This window comes from Lepisosteus oculatus, chromosome 18 (genome assembly GCF_040954835.1).
Source record: "Lepisosteus oculatus isolate fLepOcu1 chromosome 18, fLepOcu1.hap2, whole genome shotgun sequence".
Taxonomy (NCBI): Eukaryota; Metazoa; Chordata; class Actinopteri; order Semionotiformes; family Lepisosteidae; genus Lepisosteus; species Lepisosteus oculatus.
In genome coordinates this window covers 10,306,077-10,331,939 of record NC_090713.1, presented here as the reverse complement: position 1 = coordinate 10,331,939, position 25,863 = coordinate 10,306,077, and the positions used below count along the sequence as shown (strand labels likewise).

General features: G+C 40.1%; 2 protein-coding genes across 3 annotated transcripts in view; both read right to left on the bottom strand.

Annotated features, from left to right (window-relative positions):
* The window catches only part of LOC138223971 (myosin heavy chain, non-muscle-like), a 297,800-nt gene that overhangs the window by 125,862 nt on the left and 146,075 nt on the right, over positions 1-25,863 (bottom strand). The window lies entirely within an intron of this gene.
* The window catches only part of LOC102689707 (protein NLRC3-like), a 67,884-nt gene continuing 49,164 nt past the window's right edge, over positions 7,144-25,863 (bottom strand). Inside the window, exon 3 of the mRNA XM_069180178.1 lies at positions 7,144-7,384. Within this exon, the coding sequence (XP_069036279.1) occupies positions 7,144-7,384 (241 nt within the window). The remainder of the gene's footprint in view (positions 7,385-25,863) is intronic.

Sequence of the window (25,863 nt, the reverse complement as noted above, 5' to 3'; positions counted from 1 at the left end):
TTACATTAATCTATGTACATTTTAAACTATTACTCATTACCAAATTACTGTATTATGGCTTAATTCACCCTTTCCTGAACTTTTATGGCAAGCAGTGCTGGTCCTGTCTCTGGTGCAATCCTTTGCAGCTGAAATTTCACTGTTTAAAAGAATAAGAAATTAGATTGCTCATAAATCCAATCACTCATTCCCATGGTTCTCAAACTGTGGTACGCGTACCACTGCTGGTATGTGACGCGCCCCCAGGTGGTACGCCAGATGACCCTGGAAATTTGTTTTGTGCACTGACAAATTGGGTCAGGTTTTAATATTTTCTATTTTAATAAAAAGAGTGTCAAATACCCAGCCTACGTACTATGATACAGTTTGCACTAGTACTTGAGTGGACACAAGTGCTACTATGTGATTCTATACCATTGTATCGGAACGCATGTTATGAACGTAAGTGACCACTTGTATTTAAAAAAGTTATCTTTTGCAAATAGGGAGGTAGGAGAATGTGCGTGATTTTGGAACAATGCCAATCTTGTGAGCACAGGAAAGCGTAATAGATAACAATAAAATATTTAAGGACTGTTCTAGGTTAATTTGAGAAAAATACACGAGCATTTCTGTGTTTGGCTCCCATGCACATGAAATAAAACTTCTTTTAACTTCTGAGACCGACTCCTGAAACAGAAAAGGGGGAAAATGCAAGCTTGCGGATTGCTAAAGCAGGTAAGCCCCACACTATTGGTGAAGAACTTTGTTTACTGTTGGCAAAAGAGCTGACAAATATTATGTGTGGATAAAAAGCTGCTAAACAGCTCGACCTGCTGCCCCTTTCGAATGACACTGTCACTCGTAGAATTATTGATATGGCAGATGATGTCAAAGGTACGCTGATAGAGCTCATTAAGATGAGCAAATGCTTTTGAATGCAATTAGATGAGTCTGTAGATGCCATTGATTTGGCCAATTTGCTCGTTTACGTTAGATATGATTTTTAAGGCACATCCCATGAGTACTTTGTGTTCCGTAAGCCGCTACCAACAAAAAGTACAGGAGAGCACATATTTCAGCTTCTGAATGAATTTATCGAAGAGAATGGCATCGACTGGAAAAAATGCGTCAGAGTTTGTACAGACGGTACTAGAGTGATGACAGGCAGACACAGCGGTGTAGTTGCACGAATTAGAGAGAGAGGGTGTCCCAGATATGAAGTGGACGGACCGCAGCATCCACTGCGAGGCCTTGGCTGTCAAGAAAATACAAGAGGATTTAAAAACTGTTAGACTCTGCTGTCAAAGTTGTGAATTGCTCTACTGTGTCTTTACTGTGCCCGTTTTAGTATTGAATATTTACAGATGCAGCCATTCAAAAGAAGCGGGGTATGCTGCGGTATAACACGGTGGGCGTGTCGCAGTATACCGCATCATACCGTATGCAAATTAGATTATGTTAATAGTATCCGGAATCACCTTGTAAAACCGCCAGGTGGAGCTAAAAAAGGTTAACCTCTCCTGTACAGCATTTGAGCTGTCACCAGAAAATGTCGGTTTCGAATCCCGATCACTACTGAGGGACAATCTTTATTCAATTAAGAATTTAAGTTGTATACTCTTTAGACTTTTAAATTTAAACAGTGTATTACAGCATGTTAATCATTAAACATTAAAAAGGTGGTATATTTTATAAAAGCAAGATTGTTCTGCTGGACAAAAGTACACAACCTACCTTTACCTTTAACCTACCACCTTTATCAAAAATATTTTAATTATGCAGGAATATTTTATGCATTAAAGTATTTACCGAAGATATTACTAATAGTATTAATAATGAATGACCTTGGACAAGCTGTAAGCTCAAAGTATTACCCTGGTCCACATTTTTTGTAACCGTCTTTGTAAACGAAAAGAGTTTATTTTTTCATTGACAAAAAGTAACACCACAGCATTTAGTTGATCCGATCACGCATTCGTTTCCAATCATACAAAGTAATTCTTGAGAATCTCCGATTCACCATGCCTTTCACATGCTCATAAACGATATTAATTTAGGAACATAAACATATTACTGTATGTAAACTGTACTGTATATTTCTGGTCTTGGTAGTTTTAAGAAAAAATACACACCAGTATTCCATTTCTCCCTAAACATTTTAAGCATTAAAGTCTTACATGTTGTTATTTGGGAAACGTTTTTACGTGCTCCTTCTGACCATATTAGGATTATATACTTTGTGAAAAGTGATAGTCTTTTAACCTTTTCTGTGAATTCGCTTGTTATCTAACAAATGCATACTTTTAAAATTTGATTAACAGGGAATATAATATGGAATTGCGTATCTAGACAAATTAATAACGATTTAATTATATTCATGTACTGTCTGCGGAATAAACTGAAGAGGTTAGTTAATGCGACACGGAATTATTAAGAATTATCACCTCTTTTTACACTTGAGAACAAATGAGAACATTCCACTCAGTGGGCGGTGCATTATCTCAATCACCTGCTAATTCGTTTTACACCACTGGACGACAGGAGAATGTGACTGTACTGTATCTGTACAGAATGTGTGTTTCAATCAATACAGTAATTAATTAAAATCGCAATCGCGTGTTTAATGAAATGCCTTTTTTGATTCATAATCTGAAAATGAAAACCGCGGTAAAGTCACCTTGAATTTAAAAAAACGATTTTGGCACGCCTGTAGCATTTTCACGAAACCTCCTAGAGTTGTGAGAACACTTGCTTTGTTTATAAAGTACATTGTGAATGTTTTCACAGCCTTCACTTTGTCGTTTTTATGCCATTTTTTTGACCACACACGAATATTCCTATGTCCGTATCTTCGCAAGGGAATCAGTGGGAGAACTGGCTGGAGAACACCCAACCTGTAGTTTATAAGTCAGGCACCTAGACCACAGTACCACCCGCAAGGTCACATGAGGCGAGGTGAAACAGCCCTACACAAACAGTATCAACAGACATTGTACAGTGTGTACTATTGTGTTGCAGTACATTAATATAATTATATCGTTATTAATTTCTTTAGATACGCGATTCCATATTATATTCCCTATTAATCAAATTCTAAAAGTATGCTCGTTGACTCCCGTATCGAGCGTATTCACAGAAAAGCTTAAAACTACCACTTTTTAAACACGTTATTTCACATGTTAGTTAAAGACTTCGATACTTAAAATGTTTAGGGAGAAATGGAATACTGGTGTGTATTTTTTCTTTAAAGTACTGAGATGAGCCATATACTGTAATGCTGTATGTAATATCGTTTATGGCCTTCACACGTGTTATGCTCCTATTCTTTTTATGCTCAGCTACTAAGATTTCCCTTCAGTGGTAAAATTCCATATAAATCTTCAGTACTTAAACGGCCACAGTAAAGACATTAAATATACATATACATACTGTATACAGTTTTGCATACAGTAATATGTTTATGTTCCTAAATCAATATCTTTTATGAGCATGTGAAACGCATGGTGAATCCGAGATTCTCAAAAATTACTGTTGTGACTGGAGACTCCGTTTCCAGATCACCTGGCACTCGAGAGGTAGCCACATGAACACATACACACACACATATGCAAATATTCCACTATCAAAACAAAGGCGATAACACTGGTTTCCTACAAAAACAAACTAGTCTGGAATTAGGGGATAGCTTTGCTTGCTCTGTGGGTGCACACAAAGAGTAAAGTAAGCTTGTTCCCGTATTATCAAAATTAATCATTAACTCAAACCAAACACTTGTTTTAGAAGTGAAATGAACTGAATTGGTAATCAACTCATTTCAAATAAATAAGCTGTTTGGATTTCTCACCGGTATAATGGTTTCTCCCACAAACCCGTAGGACCCAAATTTTGGCATGGCAACAGGGGCTGGCTTAGTAGTGCCTGTTTCAGGATTGCACATGCGTGTATTGATTTGTATGAAGGTACCATTAAAAGGGGGTAGTATTTTCTAAAATAACAGTTATGTACGAAATGGAGGGAAATGCCCTGGTCCACATTCTTTTTTTCATTGACCGTCTTTGTAAAAGTAACACCACAGCATTTTGTTGATCCAATCACGCATTTGTTTCCAATCACGCAAAGTACAGTAATTTTTGTACTGTAAAGGTGGCTCCTCAAAGCGCTTTACAGGATAAAAACAATAACAACAATACTGTTTGGCTGGGCAAATACAAAATGAGATATAATGATGTGTTCCGGCTTAGACATTAACAAAGAGCATAACACGTGGGCAGCGTAGCGGTCGGCTCTGGCTTTCCCATCTATACCGATGCACTGCAAGTACAACCCCCCTCTCTGCGGGAGTGCTGGCTGTGACGAATTAAACCGGTTACACAGGCATTTTCAAAGTAGAAGGGGGTGAGATTTCCAGCGAAAGACACCTCCCCCCCTCCAAAACCCAGTAAGTACAGTACTTACTAGTTAGGAAAGCTAGGCTCCTCAATGAAATCGCTTTAACATGCTAATGCATTGGTGTGACAGTCCGGGCGTGGCAAGCTTCTAATGTCTCCCGACTACGGCGAAAGGAACCCTTCTTTCATTGGAAGACAATGAACATATTCTAGCCCTAAATGAATTAATAGCAAACATGGTTTACATAAAAGACATTTTTCCAAGAAAGTTTAGCCTTATTCACTAATGAAACCACTAAATAAAGACATAAATATAGAAATCTTAAGATTTTTAAAATACATGACTTTGCTAAAATTTATTTTAAAATAAAAACGATTACAAACGCCAGAGAAGAGAGAGAGTGCTTAATTTGTCAGCACCCAGACAAAAATACAATGCTTTTATTCATTCTTAATCAGATGGTGAGAGTGAAGGGGGAGCGATAAGGTGGAAGGTGAGGAAAAAGAAGTGAAAGAGGGGGAAGCTTAATTGACAAGAACAGGGGAGGGATGTTGGTTTTGCAAAAGGGGCGGGGCTATGGAAATGAGGTCTATTTGGGAATGTGGAGTTACATGTTCTGGCCGTTTGTGAATTATCGTTGTTGAGTATGGAGTGTTGAGGTATTGATTTTGTGTAATGCTTTATGTTGAAAATTGAGGTGGATTTTGTTTATGATAAAGAGGATAAACTGGGATGGGAGGAGGGTTTGGTTTTGCATAAGGGGCGGGAGTATGACAATTGGAGGAATTTGAGAGAGCTTGCGGGCTATTTTTGTTTTTTTATTACGAATAATTCGTACAAGATATTGAGATTTGTTGATAATTGGAGGACGGTTTTGCTTTAATGGTTTGATATATTTGATTTTGTATTGTGGTTGTTATCTATGTTTTTGGTTGGTATTATGTTTATATGGTTGTTTTTGTTGGTCGGTCATTATTATGGTTATTATGTTTATTGTTTCATTTTTGATTATTGGATGTAATAATCAAAAGAGAGAGAGAGAGCGAGCGCCTTCTTTTTACTTTTGTAGCCAAAGGGCCTTGCAGATCAGATTCCCTTCCCCCTACGGAAAGACAGACACATGTTTTCACAGTTTAGAAGCCGCTATTCAGACGCAGGCGAGCAACCCCTAGATAAAACATCAACATCAACTTTAAACTCCAACGAAAGTATTAATGGTTTTTAATTACTGTACTCTTATGGAACATGCCACCAGCCATCTGCATTGAACGATTAAAAATAAAAACGATTTTTTTAACCGTTTTTTATCGGGCACCTCTTATGTCAGGCGTAAGCGATAAATATACAGTATTTAGCTGAAAAGCTGTACAATGCAACCATTTCGTTACTCTAGGAGGTTTCGTGAAAAAGCACACTGTGCTGCTGTAATAGTTTAAAAAAAAGTCTAAACAGTATCAGCTTATTTATGAGTTGTAATTTTTAAAAAAAGTCCAAAACCGGACTCAAAATGCAATTAAGTGCTTTTTGGCAAGAGGAGACCCCCAAATTAATAATGTAACATGCTACTGTTTGTGCATGGATATGGTTACTGTACTGTACAGCCTCTATTTCTCTATAAAAATCTAAAAGATCGTTTGCACAGCCTAAGAGGGGGGACAATGCACTACAATAGATTAGCATACTGCAGAGGAAAACAGTATAGGCATCGTTGATATGAGGACTTTTGAAACCAAATTTCCCAAATTTAATATGTGCTTTACTATATTTATTGTAAAATGATTTTCATAATATTGCTATTCTAAGCAAGGAGCGCTTCACCCTGCCTGCTGTGGGAAGAGTTGGCTTATTCCTTCCCTGCCTCATCGAGGGCAGACCCTGCCAGGCCCTCGTTCAACCATCACCCTGCCTGGCATCACCCAGCCTGGTGCACTTTGGGGCTGCGAGGGTGAAACACCCCTTCTACCTTGCCCCAGTCCGTGAGGACTGTATCCTGGGATTGGACTGGTTGCAGCAGGTGGGTGGTTGTCTTGACTTGGGCGTGAGGGATGGGTTGCTGCGCCGGGGGTGGCAAGTACCCTCCAGCGGCGAGGTCAGGTGGCAGTTTGTGGTGTTGCGGTCGCTCTGTAGGGCAGTTCTCCAAGCGGTGCACGGCCACCCGGAGGCTGCCAAACAGTGACCTCGCCGGTCCTCGGCGCAGCACCCCGTCCCTCACCTCCAAGGCCTCCCACAGTGCACAGAGTGCCTTACAGACTTCGGGTAGGGGCAAGCTTATCTCACTGTACTGGGAGTCAGCTCTGGCACACTCGCCCCGACACCCGTGGCTCCGACAAGCCAAAGCGACGCCCGCCGCTGCCACCTCCACTTCCCACTCCGGTCATCCCAGAGACTGATTCATTCCCCCTGCCCCACCAACTCTCGCCGGCCCAAGTCAAGGCAACCACCCACCTGCTTTAACCAGTCCAACCCCAGGATACAGACCTCACAGACTGGGGCAAGGTACTGTAGAAGGGGTGTTTCACCCTCGCAGCCCCAAAGTTCACAGTGAGTGCCCTGGGGGTCCGGCTGCCTTGGTGTCCGACAGGATACCAGGCCGCAGCAGGGTGATGGTCGAACCGGTGTTGACAAGGGCCTGGCAGGGTCTGCCCTCGATGAGGCAGGGAAGAAATAAGCCCCGGCTGTGGCCAACCCTTCCCACGGCAGCAGGTGGGGTGAAGCGCTCCTTCTGGCTTTCCGGAGTGGGAGTAGAGTCGCTCAAGGGCGGCCTTCCCCTCTTTAGGCCACCCCGCTCCCGTTTCCCGACGGTCTCCGGAGTCCCCGGGGCTCCAGCGCCCGGTACTCCCGTGCGATGTGCCCCCTCTCCCCACAGCAGTGGCAAATGACCAGCCGTCGTCGCTCCCCCAGCATCGCCGCGCTGGGCGTCTCCTCCTCCCCATCTGATTCCCTGTGCGCCCCTCCATTGGTGCCCACTGGTCTCCTCGAATATGGCATCAGCCTGTTCAGCCAGAGGCAGGGCCTGCTCCAAGAGGACCGGCGAGGCCAGCATCACATGGCACTGCACCTCAGTTGGCGCCAGGGCCCAGAGGAACGCCTGGAGCGCTATCTCCCGGTGGGCCTCCTCCGGGAGAGTAGGGTTACCCTGGCGCACTAAGTAGGCCACGTCTGCGGCTGTTACCTTCACTGTTACCTGGATACCTCTTTATTTAGAACTCACTCTTCCCCCTGCCTGTCTGGCTTCTTTTAATCCTTCTGTGCCCAGATTGCAGCGGGTAAGATATTTTTCCAAGAAAAAAAGATAAATTAAAAAAAGACAAATTTCACCAGAGCCCCTTCTCGTGTCTAATTTTTAGTTTAGAAGGATTCAAGCAGGATTTTGGATGAAAGGCAGCGACCTTCATCAAGCCCAAATCATAATTGAACCCATTCAGATCCTACATTACATTTTAGCGTTTCAAGACCCTCACACCTGAAGGCTTGCGTTTTCTCCTCTTAAGCTTGTGTACAATGCTGTAATACAATTTAAAATAATTCAAAGTTTGAACAGTATCAACTAAACTCCATTAATATAAGTATCGAGTGGTATTAAATAAATACAGCTTTTTAGTATAGATTACACTTTTCTAAAATGTATTTAAAAAATAAAAATGATTACTAATCTAATCTTTCCACGTTTGATCCCAAAATCCCAAGAAAAATAAATCTAAACGGGGAGAAAGCTATGCTGAAAGTTTATTAATATACTTAGAAGACAAAAATAACAATTTATTTTGCATTTGTCTGATTGTGAATCAAAAAATACATTTAATTAACTGCTCTCAGTGACAGCTGACAATCCTCAATACACTCAAGTGAAAAATTAGTAATGCCAATGTAAACGTCGTATTTACAATTTGTTGATAATAGAAATGTTAAGTTCTCTAAAGCTTTGTGAGGCAGCAAAAGGCAGCAAAAGATTCGAACATCCTATATTGTAATGAGCTGCTGATCTGAGAATGGGTTATGTTCCTGCTGTCAGAGGGGATGGAAAGTGCCTGCGGTCATTTAATAAGTATTACAATTCGCACTGATTCCCTTGCAAAGATATGGACATAAGAATATTTGTGCGTGGTCAAAAAATGGCATTAAGCACTTAAAATTAATATGGTTAATAAAAGTAAACTGTAACATGCTGTAACAAGATCGGTTAAACTGGGATCTATCGCTTACGCCTGAAATTGGAGCTGCTCGCCGCGCAGTGAATAGCGACTAATAAGTCTGTCTTTCTGAGGGGGGAAGGGAATCTTATCTGATCTGCAAACCTCCAACAGAGCTGTTCAACCGGTTTTTGTCGGGCACCTCAAGTGTCAGGTGTAAGGGATAAATATATTTAGCTGAAAAGCTGTACAACGCAAGACATTTCGTTACTCTAGGTTTCGTGAAAAAGCACATTGTGCTGCTGTTATACAGTTTAAAATAATTAAAAGTCTAAACAGTATCAGCTTATGTATGGGTTGTACTTAAAAAAAAGTCAAAAACCTCACTCAAAATGCAATTTAGCGCTTTCTGGCAAGAGGAGACCCCCAAATTAATAATGTAACATGCTACTGTTTGTGCATGAACATAGCTACTGTATACTTTTATTTCTTTAGATACGCGATTCCATGTTTTTCTTTAATGTTTTTCACCGGGCGTCCATAAGAATCAAGTTATAGGTTTCATTGCACTTTGACAGAAACCAAATTATATCGTTAATAATTTCTTTAGATACGCGATTCCACATTATATTCCCTATTAATCAAATTCTAAAATCAAATTCTAAAAGTATGCTTGTTGACTCCGGTATCACGTTAGTTAAAGACTTCGATGCTTAAAATGTTTAGGGAGAAATGGAATACTGGTGTGTATGTTTTCTTTAAAGTACCGAGACCAGCCATATACTGTATGTTTATGTTCCAAAATTAATATAGTTTATGGCCTTCACACGCGTTACAGTATGCTCCTATTCTTTTTATGCTCAGCTACTAAGATTTCCCTTCAGTGGTAAAATTCCATATAAATCTTCAATACTTAAACGGCCACAGTAAAAACAAAAATATACATATACATACTGTATACAGTACAGTTTGCATACAGTAATATGTTTATGTTCCTAAATCAATCTCTTTTATGACCATGTGAAAGGCATGGTGAATCGGAGATTCTCAAAAATTACTGTACTTTGCATGATTGGAAACAAATGCGTGATTGCGAAATTCTGTGGTGTTACTTTTACAAAGACGGTCAATGAAAAAAAGAATGTGGACCAGGGCAATACTTTGAGTTTACAGCTTGTCCAAGGTCATTCATGATTAATACTATTAGTAATATCTTCGTTAAAGACTTTGATGGCGACAGCTCAAACATGAGAGGTTGAGCTTTATTAGCTCCACCTTGCGGAAATTCCGGATACTATTATTTTACTTGCGGTACTACACGAGAATTTACGGTAACTCGCGGTAGACTGTGTGTATCGCCTGCTTGTTTTGAATGGCTGCATCTGTAACTTGCATTTCACCTGAACATGTTTACATTTACATTATATTCACAAACTGTAGTGTACTAAAACAACAAAAAATCCATATTAAAACTGTTTACATAAATTCATACAGGATTACAGAAGGGACAGACTCTGCTGGATCTAAACAGACACAAACTACTTAACAACAATGGTAGTGCACAAGACTCCCCACTGTGAGTTGTCAGGTTTGGACAATGCCCGGTGTTTGGGAGTGTGGGGTCCACCAGCTAACTGTCTGATATCTCCGAAGAAGACAAAGTGCCTGTGTTGAATTAATACGTGGGTGAAATATTGGTTTAAATATTTTAGGATTGATTGATAAAGCTCTGTTGAGATAAGAACAAAAATTCAAGTTAGAGAGAGAAAAGTTGTGCGCCTCTGCCTATTAAGCTTTCGATGGGGTTCTATGATGAACAATTTAATCAGCCACTTGAACTTTTAATGCAGGGCTCTCAATTAGAGACCTCAGTGGTTCAGATGAAAAAAAGATTACACACAGCTGTCCGGGCTGAAAGTTAGAGGGCTGTAATTGATGGTATCTTGGCCCCCTAGTTGTTACCAGCGATAGGGCATTAATTTTTCTCAACTGTTTCACAGAGAGAAATCTGTACAGGCTTTCCCAGGCAGGCTGTATCCCCACACATGTTTCCAGGGAGTGTCAGAGAGAGACAACAGCTGAGAAAGGTGCAGAGCCTGTACAGAACTTTCCCCTCAGCTGTGGCCAGAGACCATTCCTCTAAAGTACGAGACTATTTCAGGTCCCAGCACTCCAGGGGAAACAGGGGACATATCAGGGGGATGACCCTACATTAACAGCATTCCCCGAGATGTAATGCACACAGAATCTGACATGAATATCTGCCTGTACACTGCAGGGAATACAGTCCCAAAGTAGCTCACATCCAGTCCACACAGCACCAGCAGCCTAGGTCCATGTCTAGCAGGTGTTGTAACTGGGGGACAATGGCTCAGACCAGTCTGCTGGTGAAGAATAAGAAGTGGCCCAGTTCTGTCTCCATTCTAGTATTGTGGTTATTGGGTTGTTTAAGAGGGGAGACACAGTGGGACATAGTGGTTAACATGGCTGTATCGCAGTGCCAGGGCCCTGGTTCAGCTCCGGACCTGGGGAGATATTTGTCTGAAGTTTGTATGTTCTCTCTGTGTTCTCATTTGTTTCCTCTGTCGAACCCCTGATGGACTGACAACCAGTACAGGCTCCTGTGTTGGGCCCATTGCTTGCTAGCATAGGCTCTGGCTCACTCATGACCCTGAGTTAGAAACAGTGGAGTCCAGGACAGACTGGGTGTCTCCTGCTCTCTACACACAGAGAGAGCACCACTCCTCTAGCAGACTGAGGAGGAAAGGAGGCAGTGGGGACAGGTCAACCCCACAGGTGATCAGTAGAAAGAGGACCAGGGCGAGTTTGAGGTATCCTGCGCTCAATTCTGCAGGACACAAGGCCAGGCCATGAGCAGTTGATGACAACAGTTGAGAGTCTTCTAGGGTTTCTCACAGCGCCTGACATCCCAGCCATGACCATGGTGTCATCAGTGTACTCAGAGTCCTGGATAGTAGGATCAGGACAGCCCGGGATGTAAAGCTCCTTGCTGACCCAGCGCAGGCTTCTATTATAGACTGTATACTTCTACTACATAATCACTTTTTGAATTCTAGAGGTTTTATAAAATATTTGAGAGGACAGCATTCCAGGTGGAAAATGACTATTTGGCTGGTAGTCTTATCACGCTAAACTAGGTTCCGCGTGGGCTTGTGCCCTCTGGCGCTCCACCCCGCTGGTTCGTCCTGCAACACCTGGGTCTCCAGCATAACACAACAGGGAACCAGCCACATGAGCTAAAGGAGACCTCCCTCATCCCAGGCGGCTGAGGTCCCTGCTACGCACAGGGAGTGCATGACGTCACCATGTCCAAACTAGCTCCACTACACTATTTCTATAAACCCCTCAAAATGACTATTTCTTTCTTTCTTTTCTTCACAATACAAATTATTGTGATTACTGTATTTAAATTGTAGAATTTATTTTCATAATGCTTTGCTTTGTTCTGCTGGAAGCAAGCAGGGCAGCCAGAAGAAAGTGAAACTAGAGACATGATCGAAAAGGCAGGGGTTGAGCTTAGAGGAACTTATTAAAGAACCAGGGAGAGTCTGAAGGAAAGTCGTTTAACATGCAGGGTTCAAAGCACAGGGATCAGTCCAAGACATGGTCAAACAGGTCAAGGTCAAAGCACAGAGAGAGAGGAGAAAACACTGGGGAAATTCAAAGCTGAGAAGAAGTAAATGACACTCTAAAAGAGATTAACAAATTGGTAAATTTTGCATACCAGACTTGTTTCCACAGTTACTGTACATCCTTTCAGATGTATATAAAATATCAGAAAATACAGGAGGAATACAAGAGTAAGACACAGGTGAGAAAAAGAGGTTGGCACTTTCAAAGAAATTGAAGAATCTAAAACCATTCAAATCTGCATGAATCCACCAATTCACATTCATGGAGAGAATATGAGTAAAATATTAATATTCAATATTGGAAGAAATACCAATTACAAGCCAAATATGATAAATCTGGAAGCACATACTGTTGGAAGAATTGCGAAGAAAATCTGGCATATGGTAAACATTTTGTGGTATGAAAATAAATTCTGGAAAAGATTCTGGAAGAAAAAAATCCTCATTAGGAGTCCTTTTCCTTCTGGGACAAACACCAGATGAACGGCCTTCAGAGGCAGAAAGATACTTGTTTAGAACTGTCAGGACTGCAGCCATGAAATAAATCACTAGAAACTGGTTAAAGCTGGACAGACCTTGTGTTCAAATGAAGAAGGACTCTATGAATGAAATCTCATGAAGAATATTACCCACAGAATTATAAATCAACCATAACATACAAATGTGTAAAAAAGATGGGCAAAATGGGAAAGATTGCATGTCGAGTTTCTCAGTAATGAGATATTAACAAAGAGAAATAGTCAGAAACAAGAACTTTTATAAAATTGCCCCCCTTTCTTATATATGTTCTTTACTTCACATATATTTCTTTTCTAATGCATGTGAACGGGAAATATCGTGTGTCTCAGGACATCTAAATAAAACAATAAAATACAAAGAAATCACCAGTGTTCACTTACTCCAGTGTTGTTAAAGCTGGACAGACCTTATGTTCAAATGAATTACCCACAGAATTATCAACAACATATACATACTGTATGTGTACATAATTTGGCCAAATGGGAGAGATTGCATGTCAAGATATTAACAAAGAAGCCAGAGACAATAACTTTTGTGTTTTGCACTTCCTAGGTGTTGATGCACGTGAAAAGCGAATGTTGTGTGTCTCAGAATATCTACATAAAACAATAAAAACAAAGAAATCACCAGTGTTCACTTACCACAGTGTTGTTAATTTACAGTTGGGATCCCTCAGAGCTGCAGACAGCAGTTTCACGCCTGAATCCCCCAGGTTATTGCCACTCAGAACCAGCACTGTCAGACCGGAGTGTTGAGACTGAAGAACAGAGGTCAGATCTTCACAACGTCTCTCTGTTAGTCCACATCCCCACATCCTGCAGACAAAAAGACAGGAGCACAGCTGAACATCTGCACAGCTCATCCACATTTTTCTTTCCAAATCTTCACTATAACACCCAGGTCGGCAGTAATATACTCATTATCATCTCATAGTGCCCATGGAGGAGGATGAAGATAACAGCTGCTTCAAAATATGGAATCCAGAAGGAAGAAGATAGATGAGAAGAAACTGTCAGAAAGGGAGACAGTGGAAAATAGGGAGACACATGTACAGTAGCTACAGTACAATGAAAAGGGAAACAGAAAGAAAGACTTTAAACCACAATAAAAATTGCTTCACATTTATTATTTTATTATTATAGCATCTTCTTATAATTATTTTTAGTTAGTTATAGTGTTGGAGTTGTTGTTTTTCTTCAAATGGTTAATTAATCACAATGTAAATTACCAACACTGGAGTAAGTGAACTGTAGATTTAATTATAGTTGTTTGTAGATACTGTATGTTGAGAAAAACAACATTCCCATTTGAAGAAAAAACAACAACCAGGGTTTTAAGCATAACAACACATAAAATAAAAAGAATAAACAATAATAATATGAATCATGTAAACAGCATACACACTCACAACCCCTATATACTATACAAATCCCACTAAAAAGAAAAAAGAAAACGATAATGAAACTAAACAAACCCCATCCCTCCCAAAAATATACAACACTGCACACCTTGCACACATGAAAGACTACACATACAGTACTGTTGTGTATCTTAATAAAGAGTCGTTATTTTAACTATTTTATTAACTACACAAATCATGCCCTTACACCATATATTCCCGCCTTCTACTCTCTCGTTCTGTTGTCTCGCGATGTCTACTCACTATACTACATCCCTTCCTTTGTTATTTTTAAAGTCCATTAATTTACTATACAATTGTAACAATTCTATATCAACACACAGTAAACGGTTATTAACTATTAACACAAAATGTATGTAAAACCTTCCATTTCTATTCAACACATTCAACTTTTTTTCTTTTTTTTTACAACAATGTAAAAAATGCGTACCAACTCAAATTTTAGTTCAATTTCTACTTAAGTCACTTCTAAATATCACCTCATTTCTAGCAGTCTAAGCAACATCTACATAGATAACAAACGAAATAGAGCAATTTAACATTTGGAGACCTATGCAAGTCCTTTATTTTTAAATGTCTCTGTAACGAGCCGGTTTCCTGATAACCCTGCCACTTCTGGTTGTTACTTCACTTCTGGGTAAAGTTACTGGCTCTCCTACGGATGTACTCTCCACTGTCTGAGGACTCGGCACTTCCTCCAAGTCAGAAAGTCCTGTAATCTCAGCATTTTCTGTTTCTGCAGATTCAAAATCAAGATCCAATGGAGGAGCGTGTCGAAGATGTTTTACATTTCTCATTATTTTTGAGCCATCTTCCACATTCACTAACTCAAAAGAGTTACAAGAGGTGTTTCTCAATAACACATAGCGAGTGTCTTTGAACTTGGCATCCAATTTACCGTTGTCTAGGCCAGCCACAAACACTACATCACCGACCTTAAAGTTGTGATCCCTTGCTCTCCCTTGATATCCCTTGATATCTTTTTTCTTTTGAATGTCCCTTTGCTCTTCTTCTTTCTTTTCCACATTTGGTAGTTTAGTCCGGATATCACGAACAAAGATAAGATTAGCTGGGGTTTCTCCAGATGCCCTGTGAGGTGTAGATCTCAATCCAAGTCTTTGTAGCCTGGGCGGTAACAATGTTGCCTTTTTGGGATTGAACATATAGATGAGGCGTTTATGATCCGTTTGAAGTGTGAACTTGCCTCCCCATAAATATGTCCTAAAATGTTCCACTGCCCAAACACAACCCAAGGCTTCACGCTCTATTTGCGAGTAATGCCTTTCTGTTGGGGTAAGTGAGCGACTTGCATATGCCACTGGTTTGTTCTGTCCATGTTCTTGTCTTTGTAGCAATACTGCTCCAAGCCCTACAGGACTCGCGTCACTGATCACTACTGTTGGCGCATCTAGTTTGAAGTATGCCAGACACGGTTCAGTTACAAGTTCTCTTTTCAACTTGGCAAAGGCTTTCTCAGTTTCCGATGTCCATTCCCACTTCTGTCCTTTCCTTGTTAGTTTTCTAAGGGGTTCTGATATATCTGCATAATTAGGAATGAATTTCATCAAAAATCCACAAGTGCCTTAGAACGATCGCGAAAGTGCAACATTCTCAGGTCTCGGTGCACTGCAAACAGCTGTCACCTTTTTCGGGTCTGGTTTTACTCCTTCTGCAGTGACCAAAAGTCCTAGTATCTCGATCTCTTTCAGGCCAAAGATACACTTATCTTTATTAAGAGTTAAGCCTCTGTCTTGGAATCTTTGGAATACTTGCCTGAGCCTCTGTCCTAGTTGTTCTTCATTTTCCGCATGTACTACAACATCATCCATATGCCATACAACACCAGGCATTGCACACAACATCGAGTCCTTAGCCTTCTGATAGGCCTCTGAGGCACTAGACAAGCCAAAAGGAACTTTTCTGAAACGTAGCAACCCCTGTGTGTGATGAAGGTAGTCAGGTGTCTTGATTCTGCTTGAGCTGCTTCATGAATTCTAGCGACTGTAAGAGCTCTTTCTAAAGTCAGCCCTTCCTCCTGCAACAATTTATCACGCAGTCTCTTACGTGCACATTTTTCCAAAAGCTGATCTCTTAACATGTCAGCTTCCAATACTCCAAAGTCACACGATTTAGCCAGTTCTCTTAGTGCATTCACAAAAGCATCAACAGATTCGTCCTGAGACAGAGTTCTCTGCCTAAATTTATGCCGTTCCAAAACCACATTTCTCCGTGGTGTAAAGTAAGTGTCTAAGGCAGCTACAGTCTGTTCATATGTACCTTTTTCTCCAGGGAGGTTGGCGAAAATCCGCTGCACGGGCGCCCCGATACAGTGCAGTAATGTTTCCCGTCTCACGGCATCCGGAGCTTCTGTAGATCCACTGGCTATTTAAAGAAATCTGTACGACTCTATCCATATCTTGTATGATAGAACGAAAACCTGCAGTGTTCTGCTCGCTTTGAGTTCGTCAAGCACTCATCTCTCGTGGCCATAAATGTTGTGTATCTTAATAAAGAGCCGTTCTTATGTTATCTTAACTATTTTATTAACTACACAAATCATGCCCTTACACCATATATTCCAGCCTTCTACTCTCTCGTTCTGTTGTCTCGCGATGTCTACTCACTTGTATACTACAAGTACAGTACTCTCACACGTACCATAGTCAAAACACACCGACACCTTCACACAAGAATCTCTACAGTTTAACTGGAGGCACCAGTTTTAAAAAAATAAAAAATAAGAAACAATGACGTGACCCTGCCGAACTTAGGAATTGCATGACTTTAAAAGATTAGTTTAGTTGAAAAAAAAAAACGTTTTATGCGCACAAAAACAGGTGATTTTCTTCCTTGTGATCAGCTTGGAAACCTTCGCTGTAAATTACTTTTTAATCAAACGGTTAAAACACTTGAATTTCATAAACACAAAGAAAAAAAACATATTCTACTATTTTCCTATGGTACGAAGCAAATCAGTAGGTCTTTTTTTCCAATCAGAGTCTGAGAAAATATCTCCCCGTCCACTGCGCTGCGTCAGAGAAGCCGCGGCACCGAGAGAGGGAGGAGGCGCGGAGCTCTGTAATACAGAATGAGCCGTCTGCGGCCTGGAACGCTTAAGGCACAGATCGCGTCTGCCTGTATAACTTAGGTTTTCAAATTAAGCAACGTACAGTAAATCATTTCCTTTGACTTCCAGTCCTTTAATTATCATTAAGGATAGCTACTTTCTCACCAATTATATTTATTTTTTAAAAGCATTGTTAAACAAAGCAGGAGCTTATTGTACTTCCTAATGTCATTGACATGTGGAAAGATGATAGATTTTAATCGCCTTTAGGTTTTTTCAATTTTAGCAAAGTGTCATCAAAACAAATGCCACAAAACTATTCTCGATTGTATTTCTGAATGTTATGTCTAACTTAGTTCAATATTTGAAATACAAGTCATTGTTCAAATGTACGTTAAATCCGAGTATTGGAAAATATGTTCAATACAGAATTAGTAAAGAAAATATATAAGGATAAAATATATTTTAAAATATTTTGCTATCAACAATTAATAACAGTCTTAACTGTTTATAACAATTAAATGTATTAACTAAGGAATAGGGTGGCAGTGTTTAGCTTGCTTTTGGTAAGTGTTTTCATAAATACAACAGTTGCACCAGATATCTCAGTGACTCAAAATTAAATTATGCATGCAAATCTGTGAACTAGAAAGATAAGTTAGCTATCCTTCCATTTCTAATGGTGGCACAGTGGTTAGCATTGCTATCCTACAGTGCTAGGGCCCCAGGTTCAATTCCTGGGGTACAGTATGTGTGGAGTTTGCATGTTCTCTCTGGGTTCATGTGGGTTTTCTCCAGGTACTCTACAGGTACCTACATAATGGTAGGGTTAATTGGCTTATGGAAATACTAATAAGCCACACTCACTCGTGTGAGTGTCTGAGTGTGTGTTTCTGTCTGTTTGTCTGCCCTGTGATGTATTCTGGGTGTATTCTGCCTTGCGTCCGTTGCTTGCTGGGATAGGCTCCAGCTCCCCTGTACTGGATAAAGACATGAGAAAATGGATGGAACTAAAGGAATTGTGTAACAAAACACAGTGATTAAACCCACTATGAGATGGCAGGATCTCGCTGAGGATACATTATTTTATAGTGCTGGTTTAACAAAAACAGCTTTTCCACCTCTCTGGCACATCAGTATCCATAACTAGTCGGACAACAAATCAACAAATTGTCTCTAAATATAAATATCTTCAGATGCTGGCTCAGCATCAGTTATGTTTGCCCATTCCTTCAATTTATGTGCATCCAAAACACAGTTGAACGCTAGCAATTTCACAAAATCTAAAATACAATCCTCATTTCAGTATCTATGTAAACATTCAACAGTGGATATTCAGTGAGTCTGTTAACTTTATCACCTTCCCCTGCAGTCTGTAACATCTCCTGTCCATTTGTCAAAAGCATGCCTAACCTTCTTAGGAAGTGTCCTTGTTATCAGTGTATTCCTCAACTTTCCCCAAATTATCTTTTTCCTACCTACCTCTACATCTCTAGTCTTAACATGCTCCATGAGAACTTACTTTTAACCTGTGTCTGTTCATCTACTTCATGGTAGCAAACAATCTTTGTCTAATTTTACTGTACCTGCCATTTTTAGCAGCCTGCAGATAACACTTTCAGTTATTCTAGATTAAACCTTTTCTACTACTTTGAGAAACTGAAAATCCCATTGTAATTTTCATCCCTGTCTCAACTCCTCTTCATTCTTCATTTCAACTATACTGTAACTACAAGAAGTTTCAATTCCACATTCCAGCTTCTCTGTTGTTCATTTATTTCTTCCTCACTGTTCAAAGCTCCTCTTACTTTCTTAACTCTACCTCTAGTAGACCTTTTGTCCATACATCTTCCCTTGCTTCTTTTTCAACCTTTCCATCCTTCTACTTCAGTGTCTGCAACCTGGCATCTCACATTCTAACCATACCTTGAATATCCATAAACCTTGCATTCATTTCTTATATACAGTACCTGTATGCTGTTATTTTGCATACAATATGTTGTTTTTTTTGCAAGAGCTCTTCAGACATGCTGTTACTAGCTTGAACATAACTCCTAATGCTTTGCTCCCTGCAATAAGTCAGACTAACTTAAATCCTCAAAAACTGCTTGTATTAATTTGTTTAAATCACAAACATCATATGTAAATAGCGGCCATGTATAGCATTAAAAAAAGCTGCATTATGGAACATCACACTGATTTAGTTTCTTTTAAAGGGAACTAGAGAAACTAAAATGGCTTCTTTTTCTAGAATTGATGACTGTACATCTTGTTCACTGGGTATAATTAAATCCACACCAAGTAATCTCCAATATGTTCAGAATTTGACAACCAGAATCTTGACCAGGTCGCAAACAAGCAATCACATTACACCTGTCTTCAAGTCCTTGCACTGGCTTCCTATCAGGTTTCGAGTCAACTTCAAAATCCTCATCCTCATTCAATACCTATCTGGCTTATCTGCAACCTTTGTCCCTCTGACTCCGGTCTTCTAGCTGTCCTCAAGAACATATACATTCTGTGGGTGACAGGACCTTCTCTAGCTGCACCCCAGAGCTCTGGATTTGTATCCCCAGTGATACCAGAGTCACCTACCCTGAGTGCATTTAAATCTAACCTCAAAACCTTTCTTTTAGTGTCTGTATCTGCTTCATTTTCTAACTTCGGTAGCACTTCTAACTGCTTGTCTTTCTTATATGTATTTACTTTGTAACTCGTGGTCTTCATAACTGTTTTTACACCTGCTACTGTATATTGTTTTGAGATGCTTGGATATGTGCTATATAAAATAAAGTTTACAGTTACTGTTATTGTTATAGAGAAACATGATCAGATTTTCCCTGGTTCAGAAAAAAAAAGATAAAAACTATACTGGTTTGTCACTCTTCTCACACCATCTTTGCTAAATGGCTTTGCATAATGATCTAATTGATGATGTAACTGATCATAATGATCAATTACACTGTACATATTTTCTGTGCTTTCCCTATCCTGTTAGATTTATAATTATAATCTCCTTCTCAAAATGAGTCATTTCTAAATACCTGTTTTCACTGTTACCATCTTACACCAACACAGTGACAAAATTTACACTGAACTTAACTTGACAGCTGCTGAGTCCTAAATTAATTCTGCTACATTGTATAGGATTTCTATTTTTATGTCTTTATTTAGTGGTTCTATTACTGACAGGCTAAATTACTTTCTTTGAAAAATGTATTTTATGTGTGGCAAACAAAAACTGACTTGCTTTAATGAATGTTCAACTATTTAAGAAGTCTTCCATGAAACCATGTTTGCTACTAACTCATATACTTTAAGGCTTTCTGATAAAATTACTGTTTTTCATGTTAGTTAATTTTCTGACTCTTTATCCCATCAAACCTTCATTCTCACCCTGCCAGAAATGCACCTGATTATTCAAGCGCCTCACTCTCTGCCAAATCTGTTTCAGGTTTAGACGTTCTTTTGTAAAACACAGCTTTCTGTGATTTCTTGTACTGTATATCTAAGCTTTGCAAGTGTCCCGTCATCCCTCTTCTGCACTGTGTCTGGTCATGACATTTTTCTGTTTGCTTATTTCAAAGTAACACCAGCTCCATTTCTAAAACGTTTTGCTCATGTGCATTTTTGTATTTATTTACATCCCCAAAAATTTGTATATCCTAAATTTTAATTTGCCTTAATTTGTTAGACTGAATTTTAGTTTCAGCCTTAAAAAGCTTGGGTTTTCTCTATCTTTTGTTTCTTTTCCTACAGAGCTCTTTAATTGTGAAGTTTCCAGCATGTTTACATTAATCTATGCACATTTTAAACTGTTATTACTGATCACCTAATTACTGCATTATGGCTTAATTCACCCTTTCCTGAACTTCTATGGCAAGCAGTGCTAGTGCTGTCTCTGTTGCTATCTTAAGCAGCTGAAATCTCACTGTTTTAAAGAATAAGGAATTAGATTTCTCATAAATACAATTATTTCTTCATTTTCTAATTGGATGAAATTAGTTTATGTGTCAAATACGCAGCCACGTACTATGATACAGGGCACGCTAATACTTGAGTGGACACAAGAGCTACTATGTAATTCTATACCATTGTATAGGAATGCGTGCTCCGAACATAAATGGCTAATTGTATTTAAAAAAAACGTTATCTCCAGCAAATAGGGAAGTAGGAGAATGTGAGTGGAAAGCGTGATAGATAACAGAAAAATATTTTAAAACTGTTCTAGGTTAATTTGAGAAAAATACACCAAGCGTCTCTGTGTTTCGCTCCCATGCGCATGAAATAAAAACTTCTTTTAACTTCTGAGACGGACTCCTGAAACTGAAACGGGGGAAAATGCAAGCTTGTGGATTGCTAAAGCAGGTAAGCCGCACATTATTTGTGAAGAACTTTGATTACCATTTGGAAAAGAGCTGACAGGTATTGCGGAAGAAGGACCCAAAGCAAAATCCTCTGAACTCAAAAGTACCAGCAGGAGTTTATCCAAAAACGTGGGTCAGGAGGTCAGGCCAGGGTCAAAAACCAGTAAATCCACCATAACAAAGTTGAGATCCAGGGGGAACGGGGAACGGGGAACAGGGAACGGGGAACGGGGAACGGGGAAGCTCTAGCTAGGTGAAACCCAATACTGAGCAAGGAGTGGTGTGTCAGGTTGGTTTAAGTAGGCGGGTGGAAGAAGGTGTGTCTGATTAGTTAATTGGAAACTGCACTGAAATGTGAAGGAGTTGATTAAGGCGGTGAGTTCTCCAGGGACGTGACATAACACATATTATGTGTGAAGAAAACGCTGCTAAACAGTTCAACCTGCTGCCCCTTTCGAATGACACAGTCACTCGTAGAATTTTTGATTTGGCCTCCTCATTACTTTCATTTTCGTCCTTTTTCTTTCTCCATCCACACTGACGAACTAGGAGCAATCTTCAAAAAACAAAATAAAAGGAAAGCCACAGGCCCAGACAATTTGTCAGCTGCAGCCCTCAGCTATTGTGCTGATCAACTAGCTCCTGTGTTTACCAACATTTATAATATTTTACTACATCAGAAGGAAGACCCTCACAGTTTTAAAATATCCACTATAATACTTGTTCCTATAATACCTCTTCAAAAATATCTCGCCTCAACGACTACAGACTTCGGTAGCCTTTGAGCTTCATTTGGGATTAAAGTCAAAACACACCGATATCTTCAAACAAGAATCTCTGCAGTTTTACTAGAGGAATTCAAGAGAGATCCTGCTCTTCACCAACCCCTCAAACACTCTCCACCTCTACAGACCCTCCACCTGAGACTGTGTTTATCCTGCTCCTGTAGAAGAGGAGTTGGGCCTGGCCCAGCAGAAAGTGCACTGGGTACAATTCTCTTCTTATTGACATAACTCACCCTGAACACAACAGCAGGGCTGCTGAAGGCCAGACTAAGATAAGAGAAGAGGTGGATCAAGAGACTCAACATGGGAGTCAGGAGGGACCAAGTGATATACTGTACCAGTGAAAGTGTGCCTGTTTCTCAGCACGGACGTGTAACTATAACCAGAGGTATAACATTAAATTCATACAGAATATAATACATGGGATGACCTAGGTTCTTAATGTGACCAATGTTGCGTCCCACTTCAGTCAATTGCACAAAAAATGAAGCTTTTAATTTGGCAGTGCATCCACCTGAAACAGCCATCAATTTGTGACTATATAAGACTTTTCAGGAATTTCAACCGTAATTCTACCGGTGATCACAAGATGACTTCACAAGGCTTGTGTGCCCAATGAGCAAATATCCTCCTTACTTTCTGTCATTTAAAATTGAAAAACACATACAGACCACACTCCATTGTGAAATTTCTCAAACACAACAACATATATAAATTCAGGTGGGTAGCTGCGTCAGCATGCATAGGCTGCAAAGGAATAAGTAATAGGTTTATTCCATGCTGAAAAAAAGAAGAAAGAGAACACAACGTTTCGGCGTTGTCTGCACACCTGAAGAAGGCTCCACGGCCGAAACGTTATGTTCTCTTTCTTCTTTTTTTCAGCATGGAATAAACCTATTACTTGTTCCTTTGTAACATATATAAATAACTGTTAGAGAAACTGTTAGAGAAAGAGACGAGATGATATATTCCTCAAATTTAGTAATTTCACAAACTTAAAAAAAAAATGTGTTTTACTAATGGATAGTAAAAGTAAAGTTTTGGACAGGTTTGTCCGCGATAAAACAGTACAATAGATTTGAGTCCTGACTACAATAAATCAAACGGTCCGGTGAGAATAATGTGTATCCTACGTCCACTGCTCTCAGCTGTAAGTCTTCAGGTTTACTCGCAGCCTCTGACGATCGAGAAACTTACTGCCTCTTCACTACGCTCCGCAGATGCCGAGTGTTTTCTTTGAGAATGAATGTTAATGCCTTGCACATCGTCTCCAGACGTTTTTCCAGTCCCAATCCAGTCCATTCTGTTTCTCTCTTTTCCCGATAATCTCTCCTCTTTTCCTCCAGTTGTTAATTAAATTTAAACTCACCCCTCCGCGCACACTAGCCAATCTGTATACTCCGGATCTCTCCACAGTGCTCTTTTTTTCTCTCAGGACATGTACCCTCCAGTTCAATGAATACAGTATATGTTTATTTAACCTGGTTGAATTACAATATATAGGGCAGTGCGGTGACTCTGTGCCGGTGGCTGGAAGGTTGCCGGTTCGTATCCAGTGGCTAGCAGAGGAATCATACTCTGTTGGGCCCCTGAGCAAGGCCCTTAACCCCAGCTGCTCCAGGGGTGTCCTATAAATGGCTGACCGTGTGCTCTGACCTCAAGCTTCTCTCCCTGTCTGTGTGTTTCATGGAGAGCAAGTTGGGGTATGCAAAAAGACAAATTCCTAATTCAAGAAATTGTATATGGCCAATAAAATGTTCTTATCTTAATATAACTTGCATTTCACCTTAATATATTGACATTAACATTATATTCACAAACTGTACTAAACAACAAAAAATACATATTAAAACTACATAAATTCACACAGAGCTACAGAAGCGACAGACAGAGTCTGCTGGATCTAAAACCGACACAAACTACTTGATAACAATGGTAGCGCACAAGACTCCCCACTGTGGGCTGTCAGCTTTTTTAGTGAGGTGGGACAATGTGGGGGTTTTGGGATTGCGGGGTGCACTGGCTTACTGTCCTATATCTATGAAGGAGACAGAGTGCCGGTGTGGAATCAAGACGTGGGTGAGGTATTTTTAAATATTTTAAGAGTGAGCGATATCGCTTTGTGGAGAGACTAACATAAATTGTTCTCTAGCTAGAGAGAGAGAAAAGTTATGGAATGTTCGGCACTGTTCTATGACGAACGATTTAGTCAGTCACATGAGCATTTAGTCTAGGCAGGCTCAATTAGATACAGTACATCATTGGCTCATTAAATCAATCAACATGGCAACAGAGAGTGGGTATGTGTTGCTCCTCTTCTTTATGTCTTCATCTGTTTCGTATTGTGGGCTTTTTGTATCCAGTGTATCTTTTCAGCAATTATTTATGACCGACAAGTGCTTGTGGACACTGGATTGAGAATCGCTGATTAAAACACAGATATTTCCTATCTTGGGTGCGTCTGCGAACGGACCCCCCAGCTGACTCAGAGCAGAGCAGGCAAACGCAATGGACGCGGAACGTGGAGGACTTCAAGCAAGAGTGAAGCGCCACGGCTATCGGACCCCACTCCTGAGTGTCCTCCTGGCCAACGTGCAGTCCGTGGAGAACAAGATGGATGAGTTAAGCCATCAGAGGGATTGTTGTATTCTCTGTCTCGCCGAGACCTGGCTGACCCCCAATACACCTGACTCAGCAGTTCACCTTGACAGATTCTCCACCTATCTCATGGATCACTCTGGTTCAGCTGGTAGTGTATGTCTAATGATAGACAACTCTTGGTTTTCAGTTGTGAACATTTTGAAGCAGTTTTCCTCTCAGGAAGGCTGGAAGTATCGCTAAGGATACCAATAATCCTGGTTTCTTACTTTTCTGCCCCTTCCCTCTGGTAAGTGTTAAAGGAGCATAAAGGCAATTATGTCCAGATTTAGAGACAGTTTCTTCCCACAAACTGTCAGATTACTGAACGCTACCCCTACCACTGGCTCACACCGATTTATTTTCTAAGATGTATGTTATTTAACTTGATGTTGCTGCCGCTGTTCTGTGTTTGTTTTTGGTGTTAATGTGTTTGTAGTGGAGCATACATGTAATGAAAGTTAGAGGTCTGTAATTGCTGGTATTTTGGGCCCTCTTATGGTGATCAGTGGTAGCGCATTAGTTTTTATCTGCTGTGTCACAGAGAGAAATCTGTACAGGCTGTATCCCTATTCAAGTTTCCAGTGAGTGTCAGGGAGAGACGACAGATGACATCAGTGCACAGACTGTACAGAGCTTTTCCTCAGCTGTGGCCAGAGATCGTTCCTCTAAAGTACAAGACTGTAGGAATGTTTGTATCTGTTTAACTTACATTTGGGAGCCCTAAAACATTTGCCAGAAGGAAGAGGTTGATATTCAGAATTTAGGATGTGGGAAGGATCTGATATAATTTCTTCTGCCTGTTTGATTATGGATTTTTCAAAGATTGTCTGCAGGGAGGGATGCTGTTTCACTCCCATGACCTTCAAAGCTGTCTGGATGAGGTGGTTAATTTGTGATTTAAAATGAACTGA